Source organism: Vicia villosa, unplaced genomic scaffold (assembly GCF_029867415.1).
Source record: "Vicia villosa cultivar HV-30 ecotype Madison, WI unplaced genomic scaffold, Vvil1.0 ctg.001698F_1_1, whole genome shotgun sequence".
Taxonomy (NCBI): Eukaryota; Viridiplantae; Streptophyta; class Magnoliopsida; order Fabales; family Fabaceae; genus Vicia; species Vicia villosa.
The window spans coordinates 372,527-385,840 of record NW_026705700.1 but is presented as its reverse complement, the minus strand read 5'-3'; the positions used below and the strand labels follow the sequence as shown (position 1 = coordinate 385,840).

The following is a 13,314-nucleotide window of genomic DNA, read 5'->3' as shown; positions in this document are numbered from 1 at the left end:
ATTGACGTTTAAAACAAGTGACAATCTATGATTATTTGATGAAATGATAAGAGATCTCTTCTAGTTTAATCGGTTTAACCAAAAGTTCGAATTCAAATTCAGTTTTAGACATGCGATAATGTTAAATTCTTTTGTCGAAAAATGTTGCCATTCATTATTGTCTTACCCTACTAGAGAAATTAATTTTTACAACTGCACACAAAACATTCTAAATTTAAAAAAAAAAAACAAATGGCAGTCACCGTAATTTGTGGCAACATTGACCTCCATTTCCGTAAAAAAACACCAACAACAACCAACTTTTATTAAACTCACTCTTTCACTTTCTCTCTCCCTCACTCTGGCGTCTTCGAGTTGCATAGCGAAGTCGTAAAAGGTACTACTCTCTCTCTGGATCCCCAAATCTAGGTCTTCTTCCTTCTTTGCCAAATTTCATCTAATCACTGCCTCAATTTTCGTTACCAAATCTATTTTTCGAACCTTCCTTTTCAGTACTCTTCAGTTCACATCTCACTCTGCTGATTTAAGTTAATTCTTCTCAGTTTGTAAATTCGCGATTTAGATCTTTGATTTCGTTTTTTTATCTTAATTTTTCATTTAATTTTAAATATATGCTCTTTCTTTGTTCAATTTGTCTGTGTTCGTGTTTTTTTTTTTTTTGTTATCGAGCTTGTTACCTTTCCGATTTGATGTCAGATTTGTGTGGAATTGCATATTAGGAGTTTAATTATGATGAAATTTTTGATTTTTTTTTGTTTTTGTAAAAAAATTGACTGAGAAAGAAGTGAAATTAGGAACTGGTGTGCTCAATCTTGGGTTTTAATAATGGATAATAAAATTTGAGATCCTTTTTATTTTATTTTATTTTATTATTGTAGTTAATTGTAGTTGTTTGTGTTCAATTTTGATTTATTTTAACAATTGAAGTGGGAATTATTGCTTGTAATTGTTAGTCTTTAATTTTTTGATCTGTTTTAGATCTGGTTAAGCTTTGCCAGCAAAAACTGATTTTGCTGGTTATATAGATGTTTTAGGCTCTGTTTGGGCTGATTAGCTCCAGTAATTTATAAATTATAACTGGTGATTGATGGCTAGAAGCTTATAGCTGATGAATGATGTTTTATAAGCTGATGACTGATAGCTAATAAGTTAATTTGAGTGTTTGGTAAATTAGCGGTTACACTAGCTAATAAATGTAAAATGACATAGAAGGAGGTTCTATGCTCTTTGTTCTTCAAGAAAGAAGAGAAGAGCATTCTTATTGACGTATTTCTCTTCGTCTGGTTGAGCATGGTCCTGGATAGAACATTATGACGAAAGTTGATTCATGTAGCCGATCCCACTTAGAGGGATAAGACTTGATTATTGTTGTTGTTATTGTATTTCTCTTCATGTTTAATTGCAAGTTTGCTATGGTTTGTTTCTCACTGTGACTGGTTATGGTTGTGGTTGTGGTTGTATGTACCTTTGATGAAATTTATATATATGCTGCATCTAAAACTTAATTTTGGTTTCAGAAGATGGACAACATGCACAGCTTCTGGCAGTTAGGGGATGAGCTTCGCGGACATTCAAAAGCATCTGAGGATCACAAATGGTTAATGGTTGCTTCTAAGTTAGCTGAGCAAAGATCAAAGGCGGAGCGCTTTAACAACCTTGATCTTTCGAAGGGTCCTATTGAAACAAGGCCAAGGGATAAATTTGGGTTTCAGGAGGAGAACAAGTTTGACACTCTTAACTTGAGCATGTTAAACCTAGAATCTAAATTTACTGAAAATATGAACAAAAGCTCGCTTCGGAATGGTGTTTACAATATGAACGCTGTGTACCAGAAAAGCAATGCAAATTTGTTGGGTAACATGAACAGTAGCAAGTATAACGGTAATGTTCAGATCAACAAAGACCCACACAGCAACAACAATAACAACAATGAAAACAGCCCAAATGCTACGGACAAAAGGTTCAAGACTTTGCCTGCAGCAGAGACACTCCCACGCAATGAGGTGCTTGGAGGTTATATCTTTGTTTGTAACAATGATACGATGCAGGAAGACTTAAAACGTCAGCTATTTGGTGTGTGCATCCTAAGTGTAATTTTTATTTCAATCTTAATGATTGTTATTCATATATTTTCTGAAGACTGACTCTTTCAATACTTTTGGCAGGTCTGCCTCCAAGGTATCGAGATTCGGTCAGGGCAATAACACCGGGCTTACCTCTATTTCTTTATAATTATACTACCCATCAGCTGCATGGCATTTTTGAAGTGAGTTATGCTTATTTTCTCATATTATAGGCATAGTTAATTTTGTTAATCTCCAGACTGTACCGGGAAGTACCATATTTAAGGGGTATACAGGATTAAAATTGTGTGCTTTTAAATGATATTGTTAAGATATGATGATAACACCCAAGAACAGTTGGATGCTATGCTATGTAATTGAAACCTATTCTCGTTGCTTAAGAGCTAGAATTCTCAGCCAAATTTAGGCATGGCAATATCTCTTTATGTTGGAATTAGAGAAGCTATGGCATATGGCATATGACATAGCTGGTGGTGGGATTACCTAATTCATTGAATGTAAATGAATTTGTTAAAGTTTGGCCTTGTTGTTTTTGTCTCTCTCCATTACTTTGGTACTATTTGGATTGTTCTTCTGATTAGAGATGCATAACCTTTTATTTTTGAAAATCTATAGGTTCTTTCTTGACTTCATTATCATCTTTTTCTTCATCAATCCTTTGAAGACATCCCAATTCGCTAACTTTGATACGTCTTGGTTGCAGGCAACATGTTTTGGGGGCTCTAACATAGATCCAACTGCATGGGAGGATAAAAAATGCAAAGGCGAGTCAAGGTTCCCAGCTCAGGTATAACATATGATTTCCTAGTGAAAGTTAATCCATATATTATTTTGTTTGGGAGATGTTGAATGAATAATATTGTGTTCCTCATCATTTGCAGGTAAGAATTCGTGTCAGAAAAATTTGCAAGGCACTGGAAGAAGATTCATTCAGGCCAGTATTGCATCATTATGATGGTCCGAAGTTTCGCCTTGAGCTGTCAGTTCCAGAGGTATGAAGAAATATTTCTTTTCCATTTTCAAAAACAATATTTTGTGATATTGGTTTCTCATTATTTGTTCATCTCTGATGTCGAGTGATTTCTGACTATTTTTCAGACCCTGGATCTAATGGACCTCTGTGAACAAGCCGGTTCTGCAGTCTAAGCAAGTAACCCATCATGCAAAATAATACATAGGTTTCAGTGTGCCTGCTGTGTGCTGTTGGCAGATTTTCCATGAAGCGTAAGCTTGGAAAGTAGTGTTTGGCGGATCATCTTTGGATAGGTTGGGGAGGTAACATGTTTGTCGAGAGTTTGAGCTATGTGATAAATAAATGTTTGTTGTGTCCGCTGAAGCTGCATTGTAGCTATATTGCATATACCATCTTATGATTGATTGCTATGGCATCATAGAGATTACTGTCTGTATTGTTGAAGTAAAGTGTTTATGTTAAACCTGAAAAGAAAAAACATGTAAAAGCATTGTAATTGTGCACTCTTATATTATGACTTGTTCGAAGTTATCTTATGTTTCATATATCCAGTCAAAATGATTGTGGAAGTTAAAATTCATTAACTCGTGTTCATATACTATATGATTGTTAGTATATGTTGGACATTAGGTGTCAAATTTAAAGTATTTACATTTTCAATAACTCTGTCGATAGTAATTATAAACTTGATCTACTTTATAATATTTTTCAATTTATAGGCAAAAATAATTTAATTAATCATTTAGAAATAGTTATTGAAAAATATGATTGGGCTAACACACCAATATATATTACACAGAATGGAAGTTAAAGGGAGAACAATGAAGTGTAATTCAAATTCAACATAATTTTAGATTTGCATTCTAATTTAATTTGAGTTGGATTTAAAAGTATAAATATTGAACTCAAGATTCAGTGTGCAAGAGAATTCATTTTTGTAATCAATTTGATTTTTGAGAAACTTCGTTAGAAAGTTTATTTTTCTCTCTCTTTTCTCTTATTCCATCTTCATCTGTAATCTTGTATACCAACAATTGGTATATAGAGTTTTAGTTAGATTCACAGAATAACACGAGCGTATGTGAGGCGCGTGTGGTTGATTTCATTTCTTGAATTCACTTTGAATTTACGTTTGAAATTGAAATAGAATCACATATCTTTTTTGGTTGCGCGGGATTGGGAAACATGAGTGTTGGTGAGATCTAAGTGAGTTTGCACATGAACAAAGATGAACAGCGAAAACAATAACTTGAACACAAAGTTTTCAATATTTAACGGAAAGAACTGGTATGGGTGGATGATTTAGATGCGTGTGTTGTTTGGTGCTCAAGATGTTCTTGATCTCGTCAATAACAGTTACATGGTGGTTACAGCAAATGCAAGAGAAGCACAAAGAAACGCACAATGTGAAACGAGGAAGAAGGATCAGGAGACGTTGTTCTATATCCATCAGTGCATGGATAAAAATGTGTTTGAGAAGATCGCTGATTCAACGACGGTGAAGGTGTGAGACACACTAGTACGGTGCTACAACGGTGACGCATCAGTGAAGAAGATGAAACTTTAGAGTCTACGTAAGTAGTATGAGAATCTCAACATAAAGAACAATGAGAAGGTTCTAGATTATATATCAAGAGTGATTGTGGACACCAATGAGATGAAGACTTGCGGAGAAACGCTCTCTGAAATGGTTATTGAGGTATTCAGATCCCTTGCACCTCAATTTGATTACATTATTAAACCAATTGAACATTCTAAGAACCTCAACACCATGAGAATTGAAGAGCTGCAGAGTAGTCTAGAGGCACAAGAGTTGCGTCTGACTAATAGAAACTCTGAAAGAGAAGTATAGCAAGCTCTGAAGGCGTATTCTGGTAAGAAGAGTTAGAAGCAGTCTTGGTCAGAAGCCAAGAGGAGACATTGTGGCATTTCACAGAAATCAGAAGCCTCAAACTCTGATGAGAAGACACATCACAAGGGAAAAGAGAAGTGTGACAAGAAAAAAGTTCAGTGTTACAACTGTAATAGATTTGGTCATTTTGTTAAGGACTGTTAGTGAACAAGGAAAGAAAGTCAGAAGAAGCAAACATAGTCAGAGGAGATTCTGATGATGAACCTGCACTATTGATGGCTTCTGAAGTTGATGGTAGATATTTAGTTTAATGGTGGTATATGGGCACTGACTGCTCAAATCACCTAACTGGAAACAAACAATGGCTGATTAATTTTGACTCTAGAAAAAGGACAAATATCAGATGTGTTGATGATAAGTACCTTAATGCTGAAGAAATGGGAAATGTCAAAGTCAGAGTGAAGAATAAAAATTGTTCTGATCAAGGACGTTTGGTATTTTTCTGGTATTGTTATCTCAAGTTTTCGACACAGGGCTTCAGGAATTGAAGATTAGAATCGATTTTGAAAAACATGTCGATCTTTAAATTAGAATGGCCAGTCTTGGCCATTTTCATAATTCGTCCCTTCGAAAGATGAAATGATTTTGGTTGAATTCTTGGTATCACAAAGAACAAAAGAAATATGTTTTGGACTTAGGCAAGTTTTTGAGGTTTCTAAGTGGCAAACAATTGCGTATAGTCGACGAGGCGAGGATGGATAAGATCAGACAGTTATTTAAAAATGTGTAAAGCTTGCAAAAATCAGTTTTGCATGGCTTTGGGAACGTGTTGAAGTTTACTAAGTCGACCGTTGTATATAGTGATATAAGGACTAGTATATAAACAATGTTTGTTTATGCTTTTAGGCCGGGTCCGCAATTTTATACAAGTTTTAAAAACTCAAAGTGCCCGTGTTGAGAGAGTGATCTACAATGTATGTGCTTGCGTTGCATTTTATGACTTAAGTTTTTTATTTTTCAATCGTTTATTGCATTTAAGTTACCTTATTTCATTTAAACTACTTTTTTATACTATTTTTATAGTTTTCAAATTTATTGTCATGAATGTTCAAACTTTTGCACAATATGCGTGAGATCTTTTCGAGTTTAATCTCTTGAGTAAATTGAAACTTGTCTTTGATTATCAAATTTCCAGGTAAACAAATTTGCACAACTGGGGGTATCTTGTGTGAAAAGTTTCAATTTTTCTTTTGAAAATTTGCTTATAAGTTCGCTATTCATGAAACTTCTTAATCTTAGTGTGCATGAGATTAAGGAGTGGTAGGATTTCCAAAGATTACCCTAGTAGAAAAAAAACAAAAAAACACTAGAATGGTGATCCAAAAATCAACAACAATGGAGAACAAACTTCTAATACTACAAGGGAAGGCACAACCGTTGCGACTTCGACTGAAGCAATTGCCTCCACAGCCAGTACGACGACCATACCATTGTACCAAGTCAAACTCTGTGCGGTACGACAAGTTGAATGAACAACATGATAACTGAAATGTCCAAGTAAAATCATATTAATATCTAAAACAATAACATAAACATTAACATACCTATACAAACACATCATACAATAACAACAATTTTTATCAACATTCGTAACTAAAACATCAACATTCTTCAATAAAAAATATGTAAATTAAATCATAAACTTGAGAGTAAAAGAGTTAAGGGAATAAGAAAACATCAATATTTTTCTATTTCTAAGCAGCAGAATATAAAAATAAAGTGTGGAAAGTAAAAGAGTTAAAGGAAGAAGAAAAACACTAAGAGTTATAAATGTTCGGTCAAAAATAAAAGACCTACTCCTCTCCCTAAGAACTTATCTTAAAAGTTTTTATTATATACTTAAGAATTTTTAGTAGGTGAAGCTCACGAACCCCTTATACAAGGAAATGGTGGTTGTCCTACAACCATGATAATACAAGACAGAATATATGATCATTTGCGTCTTTTCCATTGAAATTACCGAGACTGAAGTGGCAAAGCTTCCTTCCCAACTATAGATTCACTAAATCTTCTTTCCATAATAATAACTGAGCTCAATTTGCTTTAACAAGATAACCAATAACCTCTTGAAATTTTAAGAGGCTGATCTTCTAATATATGGTTTTATACGGGCTAACCATGAATATAATGGTAAGTTCATCAATATTGATAATTTTCATCCTACAAATGAACAAGGCTTACTAAGAGCCTCAAGGGAAGTTCATTAATATTAATAATCTTCAACCTAAATAAACATAGGAACCGATTACACAATCCCCAACCAAAGCTTTTAACAGGCTTAGCTTCTAGCCACATACTTTTATCTATAAATAGATTGTGTTCATCCAAGATACATAAACAACATTCTTGAAGAATTTAGACAATGTTACCCATCTAGAATTACAAGAACACCTCACTCACGAAAGATCTTGTTAGAATAAGATTTGTTCTGATCCATATTCTTAGTTTTGATGATAACAATGTATATGAATTTTGTATGAGATAATGTGGTACTCTATACTATGCAATTTCCATTTCAGGAATTATATAAAGAGTATGCACAAAATCAGCGCAAGAAGCACTGACTCAGAAGGTTCTGCATGCAACATCAGAACATGGTCTGGCAAGACATCAGAAGATGGTCAAGCAGAATCAGAATATGGGTCTATGGAAGCATCAGAAGGACTTGAGATCAGAAGCAGAAACACTGAAGTTCTCATGGTATCACGCTCAGAAGCACTTCAAGGTCAGAAGACAAGAAGATGCTCTGCACCAAGCTGTTTGACTCTGATGATATTCAAATGTTGTTCTCACAAACATCAGATCAGAAGCAAGTACTAGATGGCAGGCTACGCTGACTGACAAAAGGAACGTTAGAAGCTATTAAAGGCAACGTCAGTAGACACAGCGAAAGCAAGGCTCGAGGTAGTTGACAAAAGAGTGAAACATTAAATGCAATGCTGTACGGAATACGCAAAGCATTAAATGCTCCCAACGGTCATCTTCTCAAGCTCCTATAAATATGAAGTTCTGATGAGAAGCTATGTTACGAATGCTGAATAATAACACTTGCGCAAATATACAGAAACGCTGTCAAATTCAAAAAGCTCTCAAACTTCATCATCAACCTCACTACATTGCTGTTGTAATATATATTAGTGAGATTAAGCTTAAACTTAAGAGAAAATCACAGTTGTGATAATTAGCTTTATTAGAAGCATTGTAACTCTTAAAAGAATTTGTTTACATTAAGTTGTAAGAACTAGAGTGATCAGGTTGTTGATCAGTATACTCTAGAAAGTCTTAGAGGGTATCTAAGCAGTTTGTTCCTAGAGTGATCAGGTTGTGATCAGTATACTCTAGAAGACTTAGAAGTTGTCTAAGTGGAAAACCATTGTAATCTCGTGTGATTAGTGGATTAAATCCTCGGGTGAGGTAAATCACTCCAAGGGGGTGGACTGGAGTAGTTTAGTTAACAACGAACCAGAATAAAAATCATTGTGTAAATAGTTTTTATCTTACAAGTTTTAAAGCTACACTTATTCAAACCCCCCTTTCTAAGTGTTTTTCTATCCTTCAATTGGCATCAGAGCGCCGATTCTAAGGTGAAAGCACTTAACAGTGTTTAGAAAAGATTCAGGAAGAGAAAAACGCTTCAGTAAAAGATGGCTGGTGAAGATCCATCAACTACATCTACATCTGGCTCTGCTGAGCAATACAATGGAAATGGTAACAATGGTTATACTAGACCACCAGTATTTGATGGTGAAAACTTTGAATACTGGAAAGATAAACTTGAAAGTTACTTCCTTGGTCTAGATGGTGACTTATGGGATCTTCTGATGGATGGTTACAAACATCCAGTGAAAGCTACTGGCGTAAGGCTTACAAGACAAGAAATGAATGATGATCAAAAGAAGCTTTTCAAAAATCATCATAAATGTAGGACAGTTTTGCTGAATGCTATCTCTCATGCTGAGTATGAGAAGATATCTAACAGGGAAACTGCCTATGATATATATGAGTCATTGAAAATGACCCATGAAGGAAATGCTCAAGTCAAGGAGACCAAAGCTCTTGCTCTAATCCAGAAATATGAAGCCTTCAAGATGGAGGATGGTGAAAATATTGAGAAGATGTTCTCAAGATTTCAAACGCTAACTGTTGGATTAAGAGTTCTGGACAAAGGCTACACCAAGGCTGATCATGTAAAGAAGATCATCAGATGCTTGCCCAGAAGATGGGGTCCAATGGTGACTGCATTCAAGATTGCAAAGAATCTGAATGAGGTTTCTTTGGAAGAGCTAATCAGTGCCTTGAGAAGCCATGAGATAGAGCTGGATGCAAATGAGCCTCAGAAGAAAGGTAAGTCTATTGCATTAAAATCTAATTATAAAAAATGCACTAACGCTTTTCAGGCTGAAGAAGTAGATTCTGAAGAATCAGAATCAGAAGAAGAAGATGAACTGTCCATGATCTCCAAAAGGGTAAACCATCTCTTGAAGAGCAAGCAAAGGAAGTTCAAGAGCTTCAGAAGTTCAAAGAAGCTTGAAAGAGGAGAATCTTCTAGTGGCAGAAGATCTGACAAGAAGAAGGTCATCTGCTATGAGTGCAATGAGCCTGGACACTTCAAGAATGAATGTCCAAAACTTCAGAAGGAGAATCCCAAGAAGAAGTTTCATAAGAAGAAAGGTCTTATGGCAACATGGGATGATTCTGAATCAGAATCAGAATCAGACTCTGAAAGAGAGCAAGCAAATCTTGCACTGATGGCCACAGTGGATGATGGATCAGAATCTACATCAGAATCAGATTCTGAAGAGGTATTTTCTGAACTATCTAGAGAAGAGTTAGTTTCCAGTTTAACTGAACTTTTAGAACTCAAGGCTCATCAAAGTATCAAATACAAAAAGCTGAAAAAGCAATTTGAATTTGAAACTAAGAAGCTGGAAGTGGAAAATTCTGAACTGAAGGAAAAAGTTTTAAAATTATCCAAAGATATTGGATCTCCTTCTGAATCAGAAAAATCCATTCCTAGTCTCAATCATATTTTGAAAGAATATGACTCGAGCTTCAGAAAGTTACTATCTAGAAGTATTGGCAGAAGTCATCTTGCTTCTATGATATATGGTGTCTCTGGAAACAAAAGGTTTGGTTTTGGCTATGAGGGTGATACCTCACACAAATTTGAACCTGTTGATGATTTGAAAATCACATACAAGCCATTTTTTTGTCCAGGCAAAAGTTAGGGAAAACAAAAGACAAAGCAAAAGAAAAATCCTCCAAGGGACAAGTTGTTGTGACCATCAACAAAAGCACCAAAGGGTGACTGCCACCTCCATCAAAGCCATAAAGGATCCTCCTCCATCACAATCCTTCCTGAAAGGTGAACACTCATGTCAAACTAGCTGAAAGTAGGACTGGAGAACATCACGAAGAGGGGTGGGTTAAGTAGAACTTGAGCCTTTATCCTTTGTTTCTTAAACCGTGAACCCGACCACATTACAACCCTCAAAAGTCCTAATTGAAGCAGGGTTCGTTCCGAAAGCATACAAACTGTTAAATCATGTCAAAACTGACTCCTAATGTTGCTGTGTCATTTGTGTTAGTATCAGTACAAAATTTCGACAAATAAAAACTTTTCTTTGAGATTAACATGTGCATCGCATTCTCATTATCTTTCAAAACAGAATCATCTCTAATGTGAAAGTAAGTGCTTGATACCAAGGAAAGTTCAACATTGAAATTCCATCGAGTAGTCTTACAAGGGCTAAGGTTGGTCATCCGCTAAGCAAATATCTAAAGAATCCATTAAGTGGAAGAGTTCCTTTCAATCTGGGGCATTCATTCCATGATCAACACTGGGGCGGACCATTGCAAATCTCCATGATTCAAGCTTTATCAAAGTTCTATCTCAAAAGATCATACAAGCTGGGGCAAGATAGAAACAAGTCATTTCTTCATCTTCAATCAAGTGTCAGATATCAAGACAAGTGTCGAGGAGTCAAGCTAAACACCACACCTTCACAAGTTCTATCCTTCAAGAAACAACCTTTCCGCAAGGGCATCCTCCATCAACTCCTTGTATCTTGGAAACAATCATCCATTCATAATGACACATGCATCATGCATATCATTGCATTCTCATTGGCATCTCTCCCAATAATCCAATCATCGATAAATCAGGGGCATCCACATCACCTTGAATCTCAAGCAGAGTTTCAGAACTCCGCCTAATCTATTCCCTACACAAAGCAGAAACCCTGATCAATCGGTACACTACATATAGAATTCATTGCATTGCATCTCCAGAAGTGCATAAAATAAATCAAGCATTACATGTGAAGCATAAGCCAAATTACTCATCAGATGAGGTCCCTACAAGCATTCGGCTAATATTCCACTGGATCACTCAGAGTTACCATTGTGGTGTCATCTCCTAAAGTTAATCATGTTCATCTTTCTTCGACCCAGAGTTGATGTTTTCGTGTTCAACCCAGAGTTGATTCTCCTTTCATCTTTTGACCCCGAGTTAATTATCTTTTCCCACTCAACCCAGAGTTGACGGCTATCTCCTATTCAATCCAGAATTGATTCCTCTTTTCCCACTCAACCCAGAGTTGACGATTATCTTTTCTCTTTCCCACTCAACCCAGAGTTGACGGTTATCTTTTTCCTTTCCCACTCAACCCAGGGTTGACGGTTATGTCTTATTGATTTCTCTTTCCCACTCAACCCAGAGTTAATGGATATCTTTTATCTTTTCCCACTCAACCCAGAGTTGACGGTTACCTTTTAATTGTCTTTCCCACTCAACCCAGAGTTGACGGTTATCTTTTATTCAATCCAGAGTTGATCCTTGTCTTTTTTCCACTCAACCCAGAGTTGACGGTTATCTATTCTTATTTTCTACTCAACCCAGAGTTGACGGTCATCCTTTATTCAATCCAGAATTGATTTCTTCTTTTCCCACTCAACCCAGAGTTGACGGTTGTCTCTTGCCTTTTCCCACTCAACCCAGAGTTGACGGTCATCCTTTATTCAATCCAGAATTGATTTCTTCTTTTCCCACTCAACCTAGAGTTGACGGTTATCCTTTCTTATTTCCCATTCAACCCAGAGTTGACGGATACCTCTTATCTTTTCTCTTTTCCCACTCAACCCAGAGTTGACGGTTATCTCTTCTTATTTCCCTCTCAACCCAGAGCTGACGGTTATCTTTTATCCTTTCCCACTCAACCCAGAGTTGACGGTTATCTTCTTTCTTCTCCACTCAACCCAGAGTTGACGGTTACCTTTTGTCTTTTCCCACTCAACCTAGAGTTGACGGTTATCTCTTGTCTTTCCCACTCAACCCAGAGTTGAAGGTTATCTTATTTATCTCTCCCGCTCAACCCAGAGTTGACGGTTATCTCTTGTTCCTTTTTCCCACTCAACCCAGAGTTGACGGCCACACTTTATTCAATCCAGAATTGACTTCTCTTCCTTTTCCCTCTCACCCAGAGTTGACGGATATTTCTTATTGTTTCTTTTCCCACTCAACCTAGAGTTGACGGTTATGTTTTACCTTTCCATTTCCAACCCAGAATTGACGGTTATCCTTTGTTCAATCCAGAATTGATTATCTTTCCCACTCAACCCAGAGTTGACGGTTTTCTCTTTTATTTTCCCACTCAACCCAGAGTTGACGGTTATCATTTGTCCTTTCCCACTCAACCCAGAGTTGACGATTATCCTTATTTCAACCCAGAGTTGATCCTTTCATTTCCTTACTCAACCCAGAGTTGACGGTTATCTTTTTATTTCCCACTCAACCCAGAGTTGACGGTTATCTTTTGTCCTTTCCCACTCAACCCAGAGTTGACAGTCACCTTTTATCCTTCTCCCACTCAACCCAGAGTTGACGGTTATCTTTTCTCCCTTGCCCTCTCAACCCAGAGTTGACGGTTATTTCTTTTTCGACCCAGAGTTGATTCCTTCCTTCTCAACCCAGAGTTGACTTCCCTTTATTCTTCGACCTAGAGTTGACTCACTTTTCTTTCTCAACCCAGAGTTGACATTATTTCATTTCTAACTCAGAGTTAATTTGTTCAACCCAGAGTTGATACAATCTTCCTTAGTGGAGGTGACACCATCTTTTCCCCAGTGGATCCTATCTCTCATAAGGTAAATTTTCAGGTTCTTCTGATATTTAATCTTCTTCCACCTTGAATGATCGAAAGGCTAGCGCCAATCTCACTTTCAGGTCCAAGACGATTAAATAGGGGCAGCTGTTGCACCCCAAAATTTGCCCATCCAATTTTTAATTCTAATTGACTTATTGATTTAACATCATGTGCATCTTAGGCCATTAATAAAACTAGGCA

At 36.4% G+C, this 13,314-nt stretch overlaps 1 protein-coding gene across 2 annotated transcripts; it reads left to right on the top strand.

Annotated features, from left to right (window-relative positions):
* Positions 1–252: 252 nt before the first annotated feature.
* Positions 253–3,588, top strand: LOC131636323 (B2 protein-like). Of its 2 annotated transcripts, none has more exons than XM_058906945.1 (6): positions 253–376; positions 1,518–2,073; positions 2,166–2,266; positions 2,788–2,871; positions 2,966–3,076; positions 3,183–3,588. In XM_058906945.1, the coding sequence occupies exons 2-6, from the start codon at positions 1,521–1,523 to the stop codon at positions 3,228–3,230; spliced, it is 897 nt and encodes a 298-aa protein (XP_058762928.1). In that variant the 5' UTR covers positions 253–376; positions 1,518–1,520; the 3' UTR covers positions 3,231–3,588. The 2 variants fall into 2 exon arrangements, with proteins under 2 accessions (XP_058762928.1, XP_058762929.1); XM_058906946.1 differs by having other exon boundaries at positions 262–376; positions 1,521–2,073.
* Positions 3,589–13,314: the final 9,726 nt, after the last annotated feature.